General features: G+C 49.9%; 1 protein-coding gene across 1 annotated transcript in view; it reads left to right on the top strand.

Moving 5' to 3' along the window:
• The window catches only part of ADGRL4 (adhesion G protein-coupled receptor L4), a 226,920-nt gene that overhangs the window by 190,967 nt on the left and 13,531 nt on the right, over positions 1–22,422 (top strand). The window contains exons 12-15 of the mRNA XM_073643953.1: positions 5,628–5,848; positions 5,941–6,007; positions 19,921–20,012; positions 21,528–21,696. Of these exons, the coding sequence (XP_073500054.1) occupies positions 5,628–5,848; positions 5,941–6,007; positions 19,921–20,012; positions 21,528–21,696 (549 nt within the window). The remainder of the gene's footprint in view (positions 1–5,627; positions 5,849–5,940; positions 6,008–19,920; positions 20,013–21,527; positions 21,697–22,422) is intronic.

Here is a 22,422-nt window from a genome sequence, read left to right as displayed (position 1 = left end):
AGGAATCTTGAGCCGGACATACTTGGACGAGAGCCAGACTTTATCTCCAGGACGGAATTGTGGAGGATCCAGGCGTTTTTTGTCAGCGTGTTTTTTCATCCGCTCGGACGACTGAAGGAGTGCGGATCGGGTACTCTCCCAAATGGAGGAAAATTTGCTAACGAGAGATTCCGCAGCCGGATTGTCCAACGAGGTGGAGACGGGAAAAGGGATCCGAGGATGCTGACCGAAGACTACAAAAAACGGGGATTTGGAGGAAGATTCGCTCTCGTGATTATTGTAAGAGAATTCGGCCCATGGCAGGAGATCCAACCAGTCTGAATGGTGGGCATTAACAAAGTGCCGGAGGTAACTGGTCAGGATCTGATTGATCCGCTCCACTTGACCATTGGACTGTGGGTGGTATGTGGAGGAGAAGTCCAGGGTGACGTCTAGCAGCTTACATGTGGCTCTCCAGAAGCGTGAGATGAACTGAACCCCACGATCCGACACGATGTGGAGGGGCAGGCCATGGAGACGGAAGATGTGGCGGATAAAGTCTTTAGCCAGCTCGGGTGCAGACGGGAGGCCTGGCAGGGGAATGAAATGAGCCATTTTGGAAAAGCGGTCAGCGACCACCCAAATGACCGTACAACCGGCAGAGACAGGGAGATCTGTTATGAAGTCCATAGCTATATGCTGCCAGGGGGCAGCAGGTACTGGAAGAGGAAGGAGGCGACCGGCTGGCAGGTGTCTCGGAACCTTGTTGCGGGCGCAGGACACACAGGCAGAAACAAAGTCTATTACGTCCTTGTGCAGGGTAGGCCACCAGTAGTGCCGGGTGATAAGCTGGAGGGTCTTTTTCTGACCGGCATGGCCAGCAAGCTTTGACGAGTGACCCCAGTGTAGGATCTTCTCCCGATCAGGTACCGTTACGAACGTCTTTCCGGGAGGGAGACGATTTAGACTCACGGGGGCCACCTGCATTACTCTGGCGGGATCGATGATGTGTTTAGGTTCCTCCTCAAGATCAGACACTAGGAAGGATCGGGACAAGGCGTCAGCTTTGATGTTTTTGTCAGCCAGGCGAAAATGAAGAACAAAGTCAAAGCGAGCAAAAAACAAGGACCACCGGGCTTGGAGGGGGTTAAGTCTCTGGGCACTCTGGAGGTAAGCCAAGTTCTTGTGGTCCGTGTAAATTATTACCGGGTGAAGAGCCCCCTCGAGCAGGTAAAGCCACTCCTCCAATGCCAGCTTAATGGCCAATAACTCTCGGTCTCCTATAGAATAGTTGCGCTCGGAAGAGGAGAAGAGTTTGGAGAAGAAGCCGCAAGTTACCATTCTCCCGGAAGACGATTTTTGGGTAAGTACCGCTCCGGCTCCAGAGGAGGAGGTGACAACTTCCAGGAAGAATTGTTTGTTGCCGTCCGGGCGATGCAGCACCGGGGCGGAAGAGAAAGCCTGTTTTAAGGAAAGAAAGGCTTCCTCAGCTTCGGGCGGCCATTCTCTGGGATTAGTGCCCTTACGGGTGAGCGCAGAGATTGGGGCAGTCCGGGAAGAGAAGTGCGGTATGAAGAGGTGGTAGTAGTTGGCGAAGCCCAGGAACCGCTGAATAGCCTTCAACCCCTCTGGTCGAGGCCACTTCTCGATGGCAGACAGTTTCTCAGGATCCATTCGTAGGCCGGTCTGAGAAATTATGTAGCCCAAAAACGGAAGCGAGGTCTGCTCAAAGAGGCACTTCTCATATTTAGCGTAGAGGTGGTTCTGCCTGAGCCTGAGCAGAACCTGACGAACATCCCTCCGGTGTGTGGGGAGATCCGGAGAGAAGACCAAGATGTCGTCCAGGTACACCACTACGCAGGAGTAGAGAAGGTCCCGAAGATGTCATTGACCAACTCTTGAAAGACGGCGGGAGCGTTATAGAGACCGAAGGGCATTACCAGGTATTCATAGTGGCCATCCCGGGTGTTGAATGCCGTCTTCCATTCATCCCCCTGACGGATACGGACCAGGTTATACGCCCCACGGAGGTCCAGCTTGGTGAAGATTCTAGCCCCCCTCAGACGGTCAAATAATTCCGGAATGAGTGGAAGGGGGTATTTATTCTTCACCGTGATCTGGTTAAGGCCTCTATAGTCTATACAGGGACGGAGTGAGCCGTCCTTCTTTTTGACGAAGAAGAAACCTGCTCCCGCCGGGGAAGTAGATTTCCGGATGAATCCCCGGGCCAGATTCTCCTCAATATATTCTGATATGGATCGGGTCTCAGCAGCGGACAAAGGGTAAATGCGCCCACGGGGAGGAGTAGCGCCGGGCATCAGGTCGATTGGGCCGTCGTATGGTCTATGAGGGGGTAATGTCTCTGCCTCCTTTTTATTAAAGACGTCCGCATACGACCAATAAGGAGCCGGAAGACCAGGTAGATTGGCTGGAGTAGGAGAAGGACGGACAGGATGGACGGGAACTAAACAAGTCTTATGGCAATCCTGTCCCCAGCGAAGGACTTCTCCGGTCTGCCAATCAAGCACGGGTGCATGTCTCTGAAGCCAAGGTAGGCCTAGTAAGAGGGCGTGAGAGAGTCCAGGCAGAACATGAAAGAAGATGCTCTCAGAGTGCAGCATTCCCACCTGCAGGGTTATGGATTCAGTGATGAGTTGGATGGGATGTGGTAAGAGGCCCCCATCCACGGCAGCGACAGATAAGGGTACAGCTAGAGGTTTGGTGGGAATGCGGTATTTCTCTACCAGAGACTGAGAAATGAGATTTCCGGCAGCTCCAGAGTCAAGTTGGGCTAGTTCAAAATAACGGTTCTCCCCGCAGATGATAGAGACCGACAGCAACAGAGATGGAGAGGGTTTACTCTTGTCTAGGACGACCTCTCTGAGCGATACAAGACACAGGCGTTTCCCGACCTCTCCGGGCAGGAACGGATCCGGTGCTCCTTACTGCCACAGTAGAAGCAGCTCCCCTCGGCATGGCGTAACTCTTGACGGGTTTTGACCATCTTGGTCTGGTCGACCTGCATAGGCTCGGGTGAGTGCGCCTGGGGAGTAGCGGGAGAAGTGACAGGTTTCTGAAAGGTAGAGGCTAGACGTGGAAACCTCCTCTCACGGGTGACCTCTTTGGCGCGCTCCTGGAACCGGATGTCAATCCGGGTGGCAAGAGTTATTAAGTCGTCGAGAGTGGTAGGTATGTCCCGACCGGCGAATTCATCTTTAATACGGCCGGACAGACCCTCCCAAAAGACAGACACCAGGGCGTCGTTATCCCAGGCCAGCTCCGAAGCAAGGGTACGGAACCGTATGGCATATTGGCCCACGGTAAGATTTCCTTGATGGAGGCGTAGCAGAGATGATGCGGATGAGGTCTTCCGTCCGGGTTCGTCGAAGACTTTCCGGAAAGCCGTGAGAAAGGCTGGCAGGTTGGACACCAGGGGGTCTCCTCTCTCCCATAGAGGATTTAGCCAAGCCAGTGCCTCCCCCGTGAGATGGGACATGATGAAGGCTACTTTGGCCCGGTCGGAGATAAACTGGTGGAACAGGAGTTCAAAGTGCAGGGTGCACTGGTTTATGAAGCCCCGAGCTTGAGCGGGGTCGCCTCCGAAGCGTGGAGGTGCAGAAAGCCGGGGTCCGGGGCAGGATGCCATGGTATTGGTGGGCAGCGTCGCTGCCGGGCTGCGAGTCATGACACTAGCGGTGGTTGCTGATGGAGCAGTCAGAGTGTCCAGGCGAGAGTTGACATTCCGCAGATGACTCAGGATGGACTCCTGTTGGGACCTCTGACGGGATAGTTCATGACATAGGTCCGAGAGCGAGGGAGCTTGGGTGCCACCGGGTTCCATGGCCCGAGCAAACTGTAACGGGTCTGGGAGGCGGAACCTCTGAGCAACTATACAAGGGGGCGGTCCTTGTAAGGAAGCGGGTGGCTCCCAGGGAAGACGGGCAGGTAGTCACGGCAAGTGACAGGGACAGTCTCTGGGTAGAAGGGCAGGTAGTCACGGCAAGTGACAGGAACAATCTCTGGGTAGAAGGGCAGGTAGTCACAGCAAGTGACAGGGACAGTCTCTGGGTAGACTAGCAGACAGGTAGCAGGTGGACGCTCCCAGGTGAGCGGGCAAGAGTCTCTGGACGGGCAGGTGGTCACAGCAAGTGACGGCAGAGCCTCCAGGTAGGCTAGCAGGCAGGTAACAGGTGAGCGCTCCCAGGTGAGCGGGCAAGAGTCTCTGGACAGGCAGGTGGTCACGGCAAGTGACGGCAGAGCCTCCAGGTAGGCTAGCAGGCAGGTAGCAGGTGAGCGCTCCCAGGTGAGCGGGCAAGAGTCTCTGGACTGGCAGGTGGTCACGGCAAGTGACGGCAGAGCCTCCAGGTAGGCTAGCAGGCAGGTAGCAGGTGAGCGCTCCCAGGTGAGCGGGCAGGCTGGTCCATAGACAGACTGACAGGTGTCGGAAGGCAGACCGTTGGACCGCAGGCTTGCAAGCAGGTAAGCAGATATCAGGCAGGTATCAAGCAGGAATCTGGCAGGTAACTGGTAACGGGACCTGAGGGCTGAAGCAGAGTGAAGGCTTTGCAACAACATTGCTCGGGCACCTCCAAATTGGAGGAGGTGCCTTATATATGGTGAGGTCCTCCGGCCATTGGCCGGGGACTCCTTAGGACGGCGCGCGCGGCCCCTTTAAGAGAGGGGGAGCGCGCGTGCGCCCTAAGCACAGTGGCCGGGAAGCAGCGCGTGCTGCCAGCAGAGCGGGAGGAGGACGCCGGGCACGGAGCGGAGAGGTGAGGGGAACAGCGTCCCTGCCTAGCAGGAGGCAGGGACGCCGACGCTACAAATTGTATGTTCTTCTTGACCCGCCAAGAGAAATACACATACATTTACAAGTCAACATAAAGATAATAGTGTATTTCTCTTGGATTAACAAATCTAATCGTCTGGTTTATTAAGATTATAGGCTGTATCGTCGCACCAGCAAATGCTTTTTTATATACAATGGGCTGGTTAATTCCTTACTCTATCTCTATGGTTCAGCAGTGAGATCTGACGTCCTTTCACAATCCAGATTCACACTAAAATGGCTGCTGCATTCCCTGTTTTGGCTTTCGTACAGGCTCTTCAGTCCTTCCTGATTCTCTTTGCTATACCATTTGATGTGATAGCGGCACGGCATGATGGAAAGCCCACCTGGCTGCAGCTGAGGTTATGAGGTCCTTCTCTGGCTGATTCAATATTCTGCAATGCATTAAATGGTGAAGGGCAATTTTTTTTTTGGGGGGGGGCCATTTATGTGCATCAAAATGCAACTTGTTCAAAACTTGCCTCGTCCAGAAAATGTATTAAAATATTCAATTGATTTGCTAATCTCTAGATTACGCTTAATGTACTGAAATGTTACTAGTTACAAAATCATTCACATGATATAACTGTAAGGATTGCCGGGGCCGGGCGACATTTATAAGGAATTCTTCATAATGATACATGCTTAGCGTAGATGTAGTATGTTAATATTCTCAGAAAAAAAAATGCATTATAAAAGTAAAGATAAAGCAAAAATCATTAAATACTTCTCGAGATTCAGTATGTCAAGATTTGAGGAAAGCACTAAAGTAAATCTGAAGGTGGACGATGCAATCTGAAACGTGTCCCTTGTGTCCCAGGTCCTTTGTGCCGTCATTGCGGGATCTCTCCATTACTTCTTCCTCGCTGCCTTCGCTTGGATGTGCATAGAAGGGATTCACCTGTATCTCATCGTGGTCGGAGTTATTTACAACCGAGGATTCCTCCACAAGAATTTTTACATTTTTGGATACTGCAGCCCGGCCGTGGTGGTAGGAGTTTCGGCCGTGTTGGGGTACAAGTATTACGGCACAGATAAAGTGTAAGTGTGTCTACATTGTAGCACTTGGTTTTCAGATGTATTTTCCCAACAGGATAAATTATTGATGCTGTGATATTTTATTTATTTTGAAGATGTTGGCTGAGCACAGAGAATAATTTTATATGGAGTTTTATTGGGCCGGCCTGTCTCATCATTCTCGTGAGTACAACATTCCTTTTTTTATTAATATTCTCCAGTGTTTTATTGGAGCATTTTTGATTTAAGTAAGATTAAGAGGATTGTTTAACAGCGTATTGCAAGGCGCTTAGATGTGCCGTAACCCATTGCTTGCAATGAAAAATTTGCTACTGTGCGTGTCCTACCTTGTAAAAGCCTGACCTGGCACCCGAGAGATACGGCATGAGCTGCCAATGGGACAAATAGAGTCCATGCAACAAAGTTTCTTATTTTTCCCAGCGTCCTTATAGTCCAGATATTATATGTCTGATCAACTCTCTGCAAAAAAATAATCAGAGTTCTAAATCCAATCTATTCCTTCTTTTTTCCCCTGCTTAGTTAGGCTAAATGTGCATGTGCTTTTCATTGGAGAAGAAGACACTTCAAGCAAAGGATTGGGCATGTTGAATCTCGGCATGCCCCATCATTCATTTTCCAAACATCATCTGAAAAATAAAATTTACCTTGATCATATGCATAAAGTAATCAGTCTTGGCTGTTGTGTGGGACTTGTGCTGGACGTCCCTCTCCAGACAGCAAGAAAGAGGGTGGAGATTTGCAACAGGGATAACAGAGAGGGTAATGGATCATTCTGCCTAAATTTCCATTGGTAAAATCCATCCTACATATATGGAGGATGTATTCCCTCCATGCAAGGAGCTCAGCAGCGGGACTACATATCCAGCACTCAAATCTAACTGCTGCGATCAGAGCAGACCCTGATAAAAGCAGTTCAGCCCCTTAGATGCCACTCTCAGAAGTGATAGTGGCAATGAGAAGGCTGGAAATAGGGAGGGGGGTCCTTACTTCTGCCTATTGCCCCCCTATTCCACTGCAAACATGACAACTAGGGGCCAACTGAAGCCCCCATGACCACCATGTCAGGCCACCTCTATAGCCTGTAGCTGAGCTTTAGAAGAGGTCAGTAACTTTACATTATGCTGCAATATTACAGTATTGCAATGTATTATATATATAACTTTTATCTAGAATGGAAATTAAAAAAAAAGTTGGAATATTTGTTATTGGCGCCTGCAAAAGCGTTTGAACGAATATCATATCAGAATATTTGTCCCAAATGGTGAACGACAAAATGAAAAAAAAAAAAGAATCACGATGGCAGAGTAGCTAATTTTTGTTGACTTTGCGTAAAAATGAAGTTAAAAGATCAGAAAGTTGTTTGGACCCCAACGTGATAATGATTAAACTTACGGCTTGTACCGCAAAAAAACAGATCTCATACAACTTTCAACCAAAAAATTAAAAAAAAATTATAGCTCTCGTAAAGTGAAGAGGAAAAATAAAAAGTAAAGGAGAGACCACTGGGACTTTGACGGCTAAAAGGTCTATATAACAGTGGAGTCTGACCTGCTGCACACCATCACAGTTGGCCTTATAGGTCCTTCTCTTCTCCATGCACACCAATAGGGTTGGACGACTCCTAAAGTCAAGTCAATTTTAAAAATTAATTTGTGGTCTTTTAAGTGACCGGATGTTTTCTTTTTCTTTGGGGGGAAGGATAATCATTGCAACTTGAACTTTTCAAAGCATAAAATAAAATTTGACAAGTTGGCTCGTACTTTGGAAAACTCGGCAGGAGGTTTAGGAATAAACTATATCAGCAGTCTGGTAATCTGATACTTCAGGCATTGTGTTGTATCGCCGGTCACTGGTGATCAGACGCCTTTTCAGAAGATTACACTATCATCTTCATGTTCCTCAAATTCCCATGTGCCCTGTAATCATCGCAGTTATTTTTAACCCAAATTGTAGCATCATACAGAAGCCGGCTATTTCAGATGAACAGACACTTGGTGACTTGCAGACCTGGCGCATCTAGAAAAATTGTTCCTGTGGATCAGCGTGCGGTCTCCTAAGTTGTTGCATTTGGCTTAAAAACTCACCGTAAACTTTTCTGACCTAACAGAGGTCTCAACAAAAGTTATTTCCTCCATAATCTTACATACTTTATGCTTGACTGTGTTCCAGAACGACATGATCTGATTTGGCTGTCTGTTTTGCATCATCAGCATATTTTCTCGGGCTGTTTTCCTGTCCGAGGTTTGTTTATAAGTCATATTAATATATAGAAAAAACAGGTGAAAAAAAGGAGAAAACTCTGACTTTACAACTGGAAACTTTAACTCTGAATAATGTGGGTTAATCCGAAACAGTAAATGTTTTATGGGGGGGGGGGGGGCTGGAGTTGCAGAGGATGCAAAAATTTGCAGATTTTTAAAAGAGACAATCACATATTCCTCCAAAATCTGCAATATTGGGTTACAAGTATCATTGCCAAATTCCTGTAAGGAATGGTGTTTTTGAAATTTTACAGAACTTCTAAACTTAGAGGTAACTGAGGAGATGAAGTGTGGAACGAAAGCTCAAATGTTCCTATTTTAGATGATTACTTTCTTATAGGCAAAGTCTGTAACTAGACAGAAAGTTATTGAAAGATCTTCCACATCACAATAAATACCGCAATTGAATAATTGGAGCAAGAGGGGATAAGTAACTTTCTGTAAAAGATACAATAACAAAAAAAATCCACCAAATACACGATCAACATTGAAATTACAACACCAAGAAGAAGTGGTGGATGATGGAGATCACAGGACGGAGAAGTCACTGATCTGTAAATGGTGGAAAAATGGAAACAAAATTGTCAAAATCTCTGGATTTATTTATTTATTCTGGAGTTTGAACCTTGTGCAGAAATCCCGGCACCTCCGGCCTCGGCTGCTATCACTGAGGTTATTAATGGTCGTCTGAGGACGGTTCTGCTGCTGCATTCACACCTCAACATTGAAACGCAATGTGGTGCAATTTTCAATGATGAGGAGTGCACAGTTGTGGCCAAAAGTTTTGAGCTTCACACAAATTTTGATTTTCACAAAGTTTTCTGCTGCGGTGGTTTTACATCTTTACATCAGATGTTTCCAGGCTGATTAATTCACAGGTTCTCAATGGGACTGAGATCTGGAGAGTTTCTGTCCGTGGACCCAAAATGTCAGTTACATAGTTTATAAGGCCAAAAAAAGACAAGCGTCCATCCAGTTCAGCCTATTTCTTGTGCACTGCAGCTATTCCGCAGCGTTGATCCAGGGGAAGGCAAAAAAAAAACATGCGGTATAGGCCAATTTACATCATTGAGGAAAAATTCACTTCCCGACACCAATCTGGCAGTCAGATTAAATCCCTGGATTAATTAACTATCCTAAGCATAAGATGTAATTTTATTGTTCTCAAGAAAGGCGTCCAGGCCTCTCTTGAACTCATTAAGTGAGTTGGACAAAACCAGTGTTTTGTTCTCTGAGCCACTTAGTTCTCACTTTTGACTTGTGACCTGGACTTTATCATGGGAGAAAATGCATCATCACCACATGGTCTTCAATGATGGAAGAAGACATGGTCCATGGATAAAAAGCCCCCACACATTATGAATGAGCCCCTCCATGCATGAGAAGCCCCCACACATTGTGAGTGACCCCCTCCATGGATGACAAGCCTCCACACATTATGAGTGATCCGCTCCACAGATGTGAAGCCTCCACACATTGTGAGTCACCCCCTCCATGATGAGAAGCCCCCACACATTGTGAGTGACCCCCTCCATGATGAGAAGCCCCCACACATTGTGAGTGACCCCATCTATAAGTGAGAAGCCCCCACACATTATGAGTGATCCCCTCCATGGATAAGAACCCCTCCATGGATGAAAAGCCCCCACACATTGTGAGTGAGCCCCTCCATGGATGAGAAGACCCTGAACATTGTGAGTCACCCCTTCCATGGATGAGAAGCCCCCACACATCGAGAGTGACCCCCTCCATGATGAGAAGCCCCCGGGCCCCACCCATTGTGAGTGAGCCCCTTCATGGATGAGAAGCCCCCACACATTGTGAGTGACCCCTCCATGGATGAGAAGCCCCCTCACATTGTGAGTGACCCTCTCCATGGATGAGAACCCCCCATACATTGTGAGTGACCCCCTCCATGATGAGAAGCCCCCACATATTGTGAGTGACCCCCTCCATAAGTGAGAAGCTCCCGTACATTGTGAGTGATCCCCTCCGTGGATGAGAACCCCTCCATGGAAGATAAGCCCCCACACATTATGAGTGAGCCCCTCCATGGATGAGAAGACCCCGCACATTGTGAGTCACCCCCTCCATGGATGAGAAGCCCCCACACATTGTGAGTGACCCCCTCCATGGATGAGAAGCCCCCGCACATTGTGAGTGCCTCCTCCATGGATAAGAAGCCCCCGCACATTGTGAGTGACACCCTCCATGGATGAGAAGTCCCCACACATTGTGAGTGACTCCCTCCATGGATGAGAAGCCCCCACATATTGTGAGTGACCCCCTCCATGGATGAGAAGCCCCCACACATTGTGAGTGACTCCCTCCATGGATGAGAAGCCCACACACATTGTGAGTGACCCCCTCCATGATGAGAAGCCCCCGGGCCCCACCCATTGTGAGTGAGCCCCTTCATGGATGAGAAGCCCCCACACATTGTGAGTGACCCCTCCATGGATGAGAAGCCCCCTCACATTGTGAGTGACCCTCTCCATGGATGAGAACCCCCCATACATTGTGAGTGACCCCCTCCATGATGAGAAGCCCCCACATATTGTGAGTGACCCCCTCCATATGTGAGAAGCTCCCGTACATTGTGAGTGATCCCCTCCGTGGATGAGAACCCCTCCATGGAAGATAAGCCCCCACACATTATGAGTGAGCCCCTCCATGGATGAGAAGCCCCCGCACATTGTGAGTGACCCCCTCCATGGAGGAGAAGCCCCCACACATTGTGAGTGACCTCCTCCATGGATGAGAAGCCCCCGCACATTGTGAGTGATCCCCTCCATGGATGAGAAGCCCCCACACATTGTGAGTGACCCCCTCCATGGATGAGAAGGCCCCACACATTGTGAGTGAGCCCCTCCATGAATTAGAAGCCCCCGCATATTGTGAGTGATCCACTCCATGGATGAGAAGCTTCCAGACATTGTGAGTGATACCCTCCATGGATGAGAAGCCCCCACACATTGTGAGTGACCCCCTCCATGGATGAGAAGCCCCCGCACATTGTGAATGACCCTCTCCATGGATGAGAAGCCCCCACACATTGTGAGCGACCCTGCAGATTGTGAGTGATCCCCTCCATGGATGTGAAGCCCCCACACATTGCGAGTGAACCCCTCCATGAATGAATAACCCCCGCACATTGTGAGTGACCCCCTCCATGAATGAGAAGCCCCCACACATTGTGAGTGACCCTCTCCATGGATGAGAAGCCCCCGCACATTGTGAGTGAGACCCTCCATGGATGAGAAGCCCCCACACATTGTGAGCGACCCCCTCCATGGATGAGAAGCCCCCGCACATTGTGAGTGACCCCCTCCATGGATGAGAAGCCTCAACACATTGTGAGTGACCCCCTCCATGGATGAGAAGCTTCAACACATTGTGAGTGCCCCTCTCCATGGATGAGAAGCCCCCACACATTGTGAGTGATCCCCTCCATGGATGAGAAGCCCCCGCACATTTTGAGTGACCCGCTCCATGGATGAGAAGCCTCAACACATTGTGAGTGACCCCCTCCATGGAAGAGAAGCTTCAACACATTGTGAGTGCCCTCCTCCGTGGATGAGAAGCCCCCACACATTGTGAGTGATCCCCTCCATGGATAAGAAGCCCCCATTGTGAATGAGCCTCTCCATGGATGAGAAGCCCCCATTGTGAATGAGCCCCCACACATTGTGAGTAAGCCCCTCCATGGATGAGAAGCCCCAGCACATTGTGAGTGACCCCCTCCATGGATGAGAAGCCCCCTCACATTGTGAGTGACCTCCTCCATGGATGAGAAGCCCCCGCACATTGTGAGTGATCCCCTCCATGGATGAGAAGCCCCCACACATTGTGAGTGACCCCCTCCATGGATGAGAAGCTTCTGGACATTGTAAGTGATTCCCTCCATAGATGGGGTGCCCCCACACATTGTGAGTGATCCCCTCCATGGATGAGAAGCCCCCACACATTGTGAGTGAGCCCCTCCATGAATTAGAAGCCCCCGCATATTGTGAGTGATCCCCTCCATGGATGAGAAGCTTCCAGACATTGTGAGTGATACCCTCCATGGATGAGAAGCCCCCACACATTGTGAGTGAGCCCCTCCATGGATGAGAAGCCCCCACACATTGAGAGTGAGCCCCTCCATGGATGAGAAGCCCCCACACATTGTGAGTGAGCCCCTCCATGGATGAGAAGCCCCCACACATTGTGAGTGAGCCCCTCCATGGATGAGAAGCCCCCACACATTGAGAGTGAGCCCCTCCATGGATGAGAAGCCCCCACACATTGTGAGTGAGCCCCTCCATGGATGAGAAGCCCCCACACATTGTGAGTGAGCCCCTCCATGGATGAGAAGCCCCCACACATTGTGAGTGACCCCCTCCATGGATGAGAAGCCCCCGCACATTGTGAATGACCCCCTCCATGGATGAGAAGCCCCCGCACATTGTGAGTGACCCCCTCCATGGATGAGAAGCTTCAACACATTGTGAGTGACCCCCTCCATGGATGAGAAGCTTCAACACATTGTGAGTGCCCCTCTCCATGGATGAGAAGCCCCCACACATTGTGAGTGATCCCCTCCATGGATGAGAAGCCCCCATTGTGAGTGATCCCCTCCATGGATGAGAAGCCCCCGCACATTTTGAGTGACCCCCTCCATGGATGAGAAGCCTCAACACATTGTGAGTGCCCCCCTCCGTGGATGAGAAGCCCCCACACATTGTGAGTGATCCCCTCCATGGATGAGAAGCCCCCATTGTGAATGAGCCTCTCCATGGATGAGAAGCCCCCATTGTGAATGAGCCCCCACACATTGTGAGTAAGCCCCTCCATGGATGAGAAGCCCCAGCACATTGTGAGTGACCCCATCCATGGATGAGAAGCCCCCTCACATTGTGAGTGAGCCCCTCCATGGATGAGAAGCCCCCGCACATTGTGAGTGACCCCCTCCATGGAGGAGAAGCCCCCACACATTGTGAGTGACCTCCTCCATGGATGAGAAGCCCCCGCACATTGTGAGTGACCCCCTCCATGGAGGAGAAGCCCCCACACATTGTGAGTGACCTCCTCCATGGATGAGAAGCCCCCGCACATTGTGAGTGATCCCCTCCATGGATGAGAAGCCCCCACACATTGTGAGTGACCCCCTCCATGGATGAGAAGCTTCTGGACATTGTAAGTGATTCCCTCCATGGATGAGGTGCCCCCACACATTGTGAGTGATCCCCTCCATGGATGAGAAGGCCCCACACATTGTGAGTGAGCCCCTCCATGAATTAGAAGCCCCCGCATATTGTGAGTGATCCACTCCATGGATGAGAAGCTTCCAGACATTGTGAGTGATACCCTCCATGGATGAGAAGCCCCCACACATTGTGAGTGACCCCCTCCATGGATGAGAAGCCCCCGCACATTGTGAATGACCCTCTCCATGGATAAGAAGCCCCCACACATTGTGAGCGACCCTGCAGATTGTGAGTGATCCCCTCCATGGATGTGAAGCCCCCACACATTGCGAGTGAACCCCTCCATGAATGAATAACCCCCACACATTGTGAGTGACCCCCTCCATGAATGAGAAGCCCCCACACATTGTGAGTGACCCTCTCCATGGATGAGAAGCCCCCGCACATTGTGAGTGAGACCCTCCATGGATGAGAAGCCCCCACACATTGTGAGCGACCCCCTCCATGGATGAGAAGCCCCCGCACATTGTGAGTGACCCCCTCCATGGATGAGAAGCCTCAACACATTGTAAGTGACCCCCTCCATGGATGAGAAGCTTCAACACATTGTGAGTGCCCCTCTCCATGGATGAGAAGCCCCCACACATTGTGAGTGATCCCCTCCATGGATGAGAAGCCCCCATTGTGAGTGATCCCCTCCATGGATGAGAAGCCCCCGCACATTTTGAGTGACCCACTCCATGGATGAGAAGCCTCAACACATTGTGAGTGACCCCCTCCATGGAAGAGAAGCTTCAACACATTGTGAATGCCCCCCTCCGTGGATGAGAAGCCCCCACACATTGTGAGTGATCCCCTCCATGGATAAGAAGCCCCCATTGTGAATGAGCCTCTCCATGGATGAGAAGCCCCCATTGTGAATGAGCCCCCACACATTGTGAGTAAGCCCCTCCATGGATGAGAAGCCCCAGCACATTGTGAGTGACCCCCTCCATGGATGAGAAGCCCCCTCACATTGTGAGTGAGCCCCTCCATGGATGAGAAGCCCCCGCACATTGTGAGTGACCCCCTCCATGGATGAGAAGCCCCCACACATTGTGAGTGACCTCCTCCATGGATGAGAAGCCCCCGCACATTGTGAGTGATCCCCTCCATGGATGAGAAGCCCCCACACATTGTGAGTGACCCCCTCCATGGATGAGAAGCTTCTGGACATTGTAAGTGATTCCCTCCATAGATGGGGTGCCCCCACACATTGTGAGTGATCCCCTCCATGGATGAGAAGCCCCCACACATTTTGAGTGAGCCCCTCCATGAATTAGAAGCCCCCGCATATTGTGAGTGATCCCCTCCATGGATGAGAAGCTTCCAGACATTGTGAGTGATACCCTCCATGGATGAGAAGCCCCCACACATTGTGAGTGAGCCCCTCCATGGATGAGAAGTCCCCACACATTGTGAGTGAGCCCCTCCATGGATGAGAAGCCCCCACACATTGTGAGTGAGCCCCTCCATGGATGAGAAGCCCCCACACATTGTGAGTGAGCCCCTCCATGGATGAGAAGCCCCCACACATTGTGAGTGACCCCCTCCATGGATGAGAAGCCCCCGCACATTGTGAATGACCCTCTCCATGGATGAGAAGCCCCCACACATTGTGAGCGACCCCCTCCATGGATGAGAAGCCCCCGCACATTGTGAGTGACCCCCTCCATGGATGAGAAGCTTCAACACATTGTGAGTGACCCCCTCCATGGATGAGAAGCTTCAACACATTGTGAGTGCCCCTCTCCATGGATGAGAAGCCCCCACACATTGTGAGTGATCCCCTCCATGGATGAGAAGCCCCCATTGTGAGTGATCCCCTCCATGGATGAGAAGCCCCCGCACATTTTGAGTGACCCCCTCCATGGATGAGAAGCCTCAACACATTGTGAGTGCCCCCCTCCGTGGATGAGAAGCCCCCACACATTGTGAGTGATCCCCTCCATGGATGAGAAGCCCCCATTGTGAATGAGCCTCTCCATGGATGAGAAGCCCCCATTGTGAATGAGCCCCCACACATTGTGAGTAAGCCCCTCCATGGATGAGAAGCCCCAGCACATTGTGAGTGACCCCCTCCATGGATGAGAAGCCCCCTCACATTGTGAGTGAGCCCATCCATGGATGAGAAGCCCCCGCACATTGTGAGTGACCCCCTCCATGGAGGAGAAGCCCCCACACATTGTGAGTGACCTCCTCCATGGATGAGAAGCCCCCGCACATTGTGAGTGATCCCCTCCATAGATGAGGTGCCCCCACACATTGTGAGTGATCCCCTCCATGGATGAGAAGCCCCCACACATTGTGAGTGAGCCCCTCCATGAATTAGAAGCCCCCGCATATTGTGAGTGATCCCCTCCATGGATGATAAGCTTCCAGACATTGTGAGTGATACCCTCCATGGATGAGAAGCCCCCACACATTGTGAGTGACCCCCTCCATGGATGAGAAGCCCCCGCACATTGTGAATGACCCTCTCCATGGATGAGAAGCCCCCACACATTGTGAGCGACCCTGCAGATTGTGAGTGATCCCCTCCATGGATGAGAAGCCCCCACACATTGTGAGTGACCCCCTCCATGGATGAGAAGCTTCTGGACATTGTAAGTGATTCCCTCCATGGATGAGGTGCCCCCACACATTGTGAGTGATCCCCTCCATGGATGAGAAGGCCCCACACATTGTGAGTGAGCCCCTCCATGAATTAGAAGCCCCCGCATATTGTGAGTGATCCACTCCATGGATGAGAAGCTTCCAGACATTGTGAGTGATACCCTCCATGGATGAGAAGCCCCCACACATTGTGAGTGACCCCCTCCATGGATGAGAAGCCCCCGCACATTGTGAATGACCCTCTCCATGGATAAGAAGCCCCCACACATTGTGAGCGACCCTGCAGATTGTGAGTGATCCCCTCCATGGATGTGAAGCCCCCACACATTGCGAGTGAACCCCTCCATGAATGAATAACCCCCACACATTGTGAGTGACCCCCTCCATGAATGAGAAACCCCCACACATTGTGAGTGACCCTCTCCATGGATGAGAAGCCCCCGCACATTGTGAGTGAGACCCTCCATGGATGAGAAGCCCCCACACATTGTGAGCGACCCCCTCCATGGATGAGAAGCCCCCGCACATTGTGAGTGACCCCCTCCATGGATGAGAAGCCTCAACACATTGTAAGTGACCCCCTCCATGGATGAGAAGCTTCAACACATTGTGAGTGCCCCTCTCCATGGATGAGAAGCCCCCACACATTGTGAGTGATCCCCTCCATGGATGAGAAGCCCCCATTGTGAGTGATCCCCTCCATGGATGAGAAGCCCCCGCACATTTTGAGTGACCCACTCCATGGATGAGAAGCCTCAACACATTGTGAGTGACCCCCTCCATGGAAGAGAAGCTTCAACACATTGTGAGTGCCCCCCTCCGTGGATGAGAAGCCCCCACACATTGTGAGTGATCCCCTCCATGGATAAGAAGCCCCCATTGTGAATGAGCCTCTCCATGGATGAGAAGCCCCCATTGTGAATGAGCCCCCACACATTGTGTGTAAGCCCCTCCATGGATGAGAAGCCCCAGCACATTGTGAGTGACCCCCTCCATGGATGAGAAGCCCCCTCACATTGTGAGTGAGCCCCTCCATGGATGAGAAGCCCCCGCACATTGTGAGTGACCCCCTCCATGGAGGAGAAGCCCCCACACATTGTGAGTGACCTCCTCCATGGATGAGAAGCCCCCGCACATTGTGAGTGATCCCCTCCATGGATGAGAAGCCCCCACACATTGTGAGTGACCCCCTCCATGGATGAGAAGCTTCTGGACATTGTAAGTGATTCCCTCCATAGATGGGGTGCCCCCACACATTGTGAGTGATCCCCTCCATGGATGAGAAGCCCCCACACATTTTGAGTGAGCCCCTCCATGAATTAGAAGCCCCCGCATATTGTGAGTGATCCCCTCCATGGATGAGAAGCTTCCAGACATTGTGAGTGATACCCTCCATGGATGAGAAGCCCCCACACATTGTGAGTGAGCCCCTCCATGGATGAGAAGCCCCCACACATTGTGAGTGAGCCCCTCCATGGATGAGAAGCCCCCACACATTGTGAGTGAGCCCCTCCATGGATGAGAAGCCCCCACACATTGTGAGTGACCCCCTCCATGGATGAGAAGCCCCCGCACATTGTGAATGACCCTCTCCATGGATGAGAAGCCCCCACACATTGTGAGCGACCCCCTCCATGGATGAGAAGCCCCCGCACATTGTGAGTGACCCCCTCCATGGATGAGAAGCTTCAACACATTGTGAGTGACCCCCTCCATGGATGAGAAGCTTCAACACATTGTGAGTGCCCCTCTCCATGGATGAGAAGCCCCCACACATTGTGAGTGATCCCCTCCATGGATGAGAAGCCCCCATTGTGAGTGATCCCCTCCATGGATGAGAAGCCCCCGCACATTTTGAGTGACCCCCTCCATGGATGAGAAGCCTCAACACATTGTGAGTGCCCCCCTCCGTGGATGAGAAGCCCCCACACATTGTGAGTGATCCCCTCCATGGATGAGAAGCCCCCATTGTGAATGAGCCTCTCCATGGATGAGAAGCCCCCATTGTGAATGAGCCCCCACACATTGTGAGTAAGCCCCTCCATGGATGAGAAGCCCCAGCACATTGTGAGTGACCCCCTCCATGGATGAGAAGCCCCCTCACATTGTGAGTGAGCCCCTCCATGGATGAGAAGCCCCCGCACATTGTGAGTGACCCCCTCCATGGAGGAGAAGCCCCCACACATTGTGAGTGACCTCCTCCATGGATGAGAAGCCCCCGCACATTGTGAGTGATCCCCTCCATAGATGAGGTGCCCCCACACATTGTGAGTGATCCCCTCCATGGATGAGAAGCCCCCACACATTGTGAGTGAGCCCCTCCATGAATTAGAAGCCCCCGCATATTGTGAGTGATCCCCTCCATGGATGAGAAGCTTCCAGACATTGTGAGTGATACCCTCCATGGATGAGAAGCCCCCACACATTGTGAGTGACCCCCTCCATGGATGAGAAGCCCCCGCACATTGTGAATGACCCTCTCCATGGATGAGAAGCCCCCACACATTGTGAGCGACCCTGCAGATTGTGAGTGATCCCCTCCATGGATGTGAAGCCCCCACACATTGCGAGTGAGCCCCTCCATGAATGAGAAACCCCCGCACATTGTGAGAGACCCCCTCCATGAATGAGAAGCCCCCACACATTGTGAGTGACCCTCTCCATGGATGAGAAGCCCCCGCACATTGTGAGTGAGACCCTCCATGGATGAGAAGCCCCCACACATTGTGAGTGAGCCCCTCCATGGATGAGAAGCCCCCACACATTGTGAGTGAGCCCCTCCATGGATGAGAAGTCCCCACACATTGTGAGTGAGCCCCTCCATGGATGAGAAGCCCCCGCACATTTTGAGTGACCCCCTCCATGGATGAGAAGCCCCCACACATTGTGAGTGAGCCCCTCCATGGATGAGAAGCCCCCACACATTGTGAGTGAGCCCCTCCATGGATGAGAAGTCCCCACACATTGTGAGTGAGCCCCTCCATGGATGAGAAGCCCCCACACATTGTGAGTGAGCCCCTCCATGGATGAGAAGCCCCCACACATTGTGAGTGAGCCCCTCCATGGATGAGAAGCCCCCACACATTGTGAGTGACCCCCTCCATGGATGAGAAGCCCCCGCACATTGTGAATGACCCTCTCTATGGATGAGAAGCCCCCACACATTGTGAGCGACCCCCTCCATGGATGAGAAGCCCCCGCACATTGTGAGTGACCCCCTCCATGGATGAGAAGCCTCAACACATTGTGAGTGACCCCCTCCATGGATGAGAAGCTTCAACACATTGTGAGTGCCCCTCTCCATGGATGAGAAGCCCCCACACATTGTGAGTGATCCCCTCCATGGATGAGAAGCCCCCATTGTGAGTGATCCCCTCCATGGATGAGAAGCCCCCGCACATTTTGAGTGACCCCCTCCATGGATGAGAAGCCTCAACACATTGTGAGTGACCCCCTCCATGGAAGAGAAGCTTCAACACATTGTGAGTGCCCCCCTCCATGGATGAGAAGCCCCCACACATTGTGAGTGATCCCCTCCATGGATGAGAAGCCCCCATTGTGAATGAGCCTCTCCATGGATGAGAAGCCCCCATTGTGAATGAGCCCCCACACATGAATGGTCTCAGGACACTTTACTGCCGGCAGATACAGGACTCATAGCAGCGTCACCTTCTCTTCTCCGGACAGTCATCTTATAGACGTCCCAAAGAGTCTGAGGGGCATAATCAGAGAAGTAACTTTACCCCCGTCCTCTGCAGTCCGGTCCCTGCTCTTCCTGCAGAATCTATCTGTACAGTGATTGGACTGAAAAGGACTGGAAGAACGATTGTGTTCTTGATATATGACTTTTTTGTTGGGAGGGGTTTTAAATGAAGTGTTAAAAATAATGAGAAATGAAGGAAGAACTTGTGCTGTTTATTATGTGTAGATACATTTATGTTCTTCTGTCTTTGTATTGTTACATTTTCAGGTTAACCTGATGGCATTTGGAGTCATCATATATAAAGTTTTCCGGCATACTGCGATGTTGAAGCCAGAAGTTAGTTGCTACGAAAACATAAGGTAAAGGATGAAGGTTTAGGTCATAATGGCCAGTTTATTGAAAAAAAATAAAAGTGTAATAAAAACATTTAGGTAAAAAATACAGATCAAAAAAACATAAAAAATTCCTATGAAAGACTCCATCACCTTTCTGTGACTCTCTCTATCTTGTCTGAATCCTCTTGGTGCGGGCTGTCATGTGGACTGTACACCCTGAGAACATGGTCACGTATTCACAGCTCATTGTGTCCCATTTTAACTTCTTCCTGCCGCAGCCAGTTTTTGTTTTTCTGCCTTCTTTTTTTCCTCCTCTTCTTCCAAGAGCCATAACTTTTATATATTTCCATCCCCATAGCCGTTCAAGGGCTTCTTTTGTGTGGGAGAGTTCTCCTTTTGAAGGATACCATTCATTTTACTTAAAAAACGGGGAAAAAAAATTCCACGTGTGGTTAAATGGTTAAAAAAAAAACTCAGTCTAAGATTTTTGTTTTTGCGGTGTTCAATGTGTGTCAAAAACAATCCTCCCAATCAGTACGATGATGGCGACAACAAACTGACAAAAGTGTTTTATTACTTTAAATATTTAAAATTCTGAACTTTGTGAACAATACTTTAAAGTTTTGTGTTGCCATTTTCTGATTCCAGTAACTTTTTATTTTCCCAGCTGTCATTTATTTTGATAATATTTTGACATTTTAATTTTCTTTTATAGCATTTTTGAGGGGGAGATGCAGCATCCAGTGTTTTTCTTTCTTTACGACATTTAGTTTACAGGTTAAATGTTTTTAATTATATATGATGACAGATCGGACTTTTATGAATACAATGATACCAATATGTTTAGTTTTACATTTTTGATATATTTGGATGGTGATATATTTGGATATATTTGGATGGTGAAAAGCCTCCGTACAGTTGTGAAGTGCGATGCCATATACTGGTGGCAAGTGATCGGCTCCCAAAACTGTTGTCCCTTGCTCCATCTATAAGACTAATTGTGTGAGACCCTGGTCCCATCATAAGTTCGTCTGCTTCTCTTCTGTGCCAGTGGGACCCTGAGGCTACATTGCATGGATACCTCATCACTTTTTTTGCACCCTAATTGTCGGAAAGTTTTCAGAGTTCCTGGAATAAACGAAATGTAAAAGTTTGCTACAAAAGTTATCACACAGATTTACATTATTAAATCATCGCGGAACAAGAGATACAGACTTCCCCAGATAATTACCTTCTATTCTATATATAAAGATTCATAACCTGCCAGACAATACGAGAAGCGTTTTCTCCGAGCTCGGCAACGCTTCACATGATTATTAAAGACAGATTTTGACCCATGGGAATTTCTGGCAGTAGATTTAGAATGAAGTCATATGACGGTGCCAGTCACCCGGGGTGTAGAATATCTGCAGCAGACTATTGCTGGAAGCTCGGCGATATCAGAGCACGTACGAGCCGTGTCCTGACCGCGCCGTATATTGTGATATGCCCGGTATCCAGAATTACTGGCTGTTTTAATGAATTTCCATTCTAACGCAGGTCCTGTGCGCGGGGGGCTCTCGCTCTCCTGTTCCTTCTCGGTGCAACATGGATGTTTGGCGTCCTGCATGTGGTAAATGGGTCTGTGGTCACCGCTTATCTTTTCACAATCTCCAACGCCTTCCAAGGAATGTTCATCTTCATCTTCCTCTGTATTTTATCTAAAAAGGTCTGTATAAAATATAATAAAAAATTAGTTCCTGAGGATGGATGGATGGATGGGAAACTGCAGCAACCACTGTGTAGACTAAGATATATGAAAACACTGAATATATAAACTGTAATCTACATTGCCGCCATATAGACTGTACTTATAAAATTGAAGCACTTAGCGCACAAAGTGTTCAATTCATGTGTGCCCACCAGCCACAACAAGGATAACTTTTATTGATGAGAGCTTACAGTATCACACTCACTTTTCCTGGGTTAAAGTGTACAAAGGGCAGGTAGGATCTAATACTAATAATAATTAGCTTTAGAGAACAGATCAGTCAAGTGTGGAGGACGTCACCAACGGCAAGTGCATACTACAAAGAAACAACTTCTAACAGAATAAAGCAAGTGTGAACAGGTGCAAAGCAAGCTGCTGTGACTGTATTCTGTACAAACCAAAGAACACAGCAGTCACTATATATGCTAAGATGTCAAACATTGAATATACAACATTTAAACAGCATTACTGCTATATAGACTATACTTATAAAATGGAGATTATTAGTGCACACATTGAAATATTCGTGTGTGCTCACCAGCCACAATAAGGTGACCTCTTATCAATGGGAACCTACATTATTACACTTACCTCTCCTGGGCCAAATCCTATAATTTTCAAAGGCAGGTAGGCTCCAGCACTTATTGAAAACAACTTTAGAAAAGTGATTGGCCAACTGTGGAG

Source organism: Phyllobates terribilis, unplaced genomic scaffold (assembly GCF_046119375.1).
Source record: "Phyllobates terribilis strain yellow unplaced genomic scaffold, ASM4611937v1 Scaffold_8__6_contigs__length_399053987, whole genome shotgun sequence".
Classification (NCBI taxonomy): Eukaryota; Metazoa; Chordata; class Amphibia; order Anura; family Dendrobatidae; genus Phyllobates; species Phyllobates terribilis.
The sequence above is the reverse complement of the archived record's forward strand: the minus strand, read 5'-3'. Positions and strand labels throughout refer to the sequence as shown.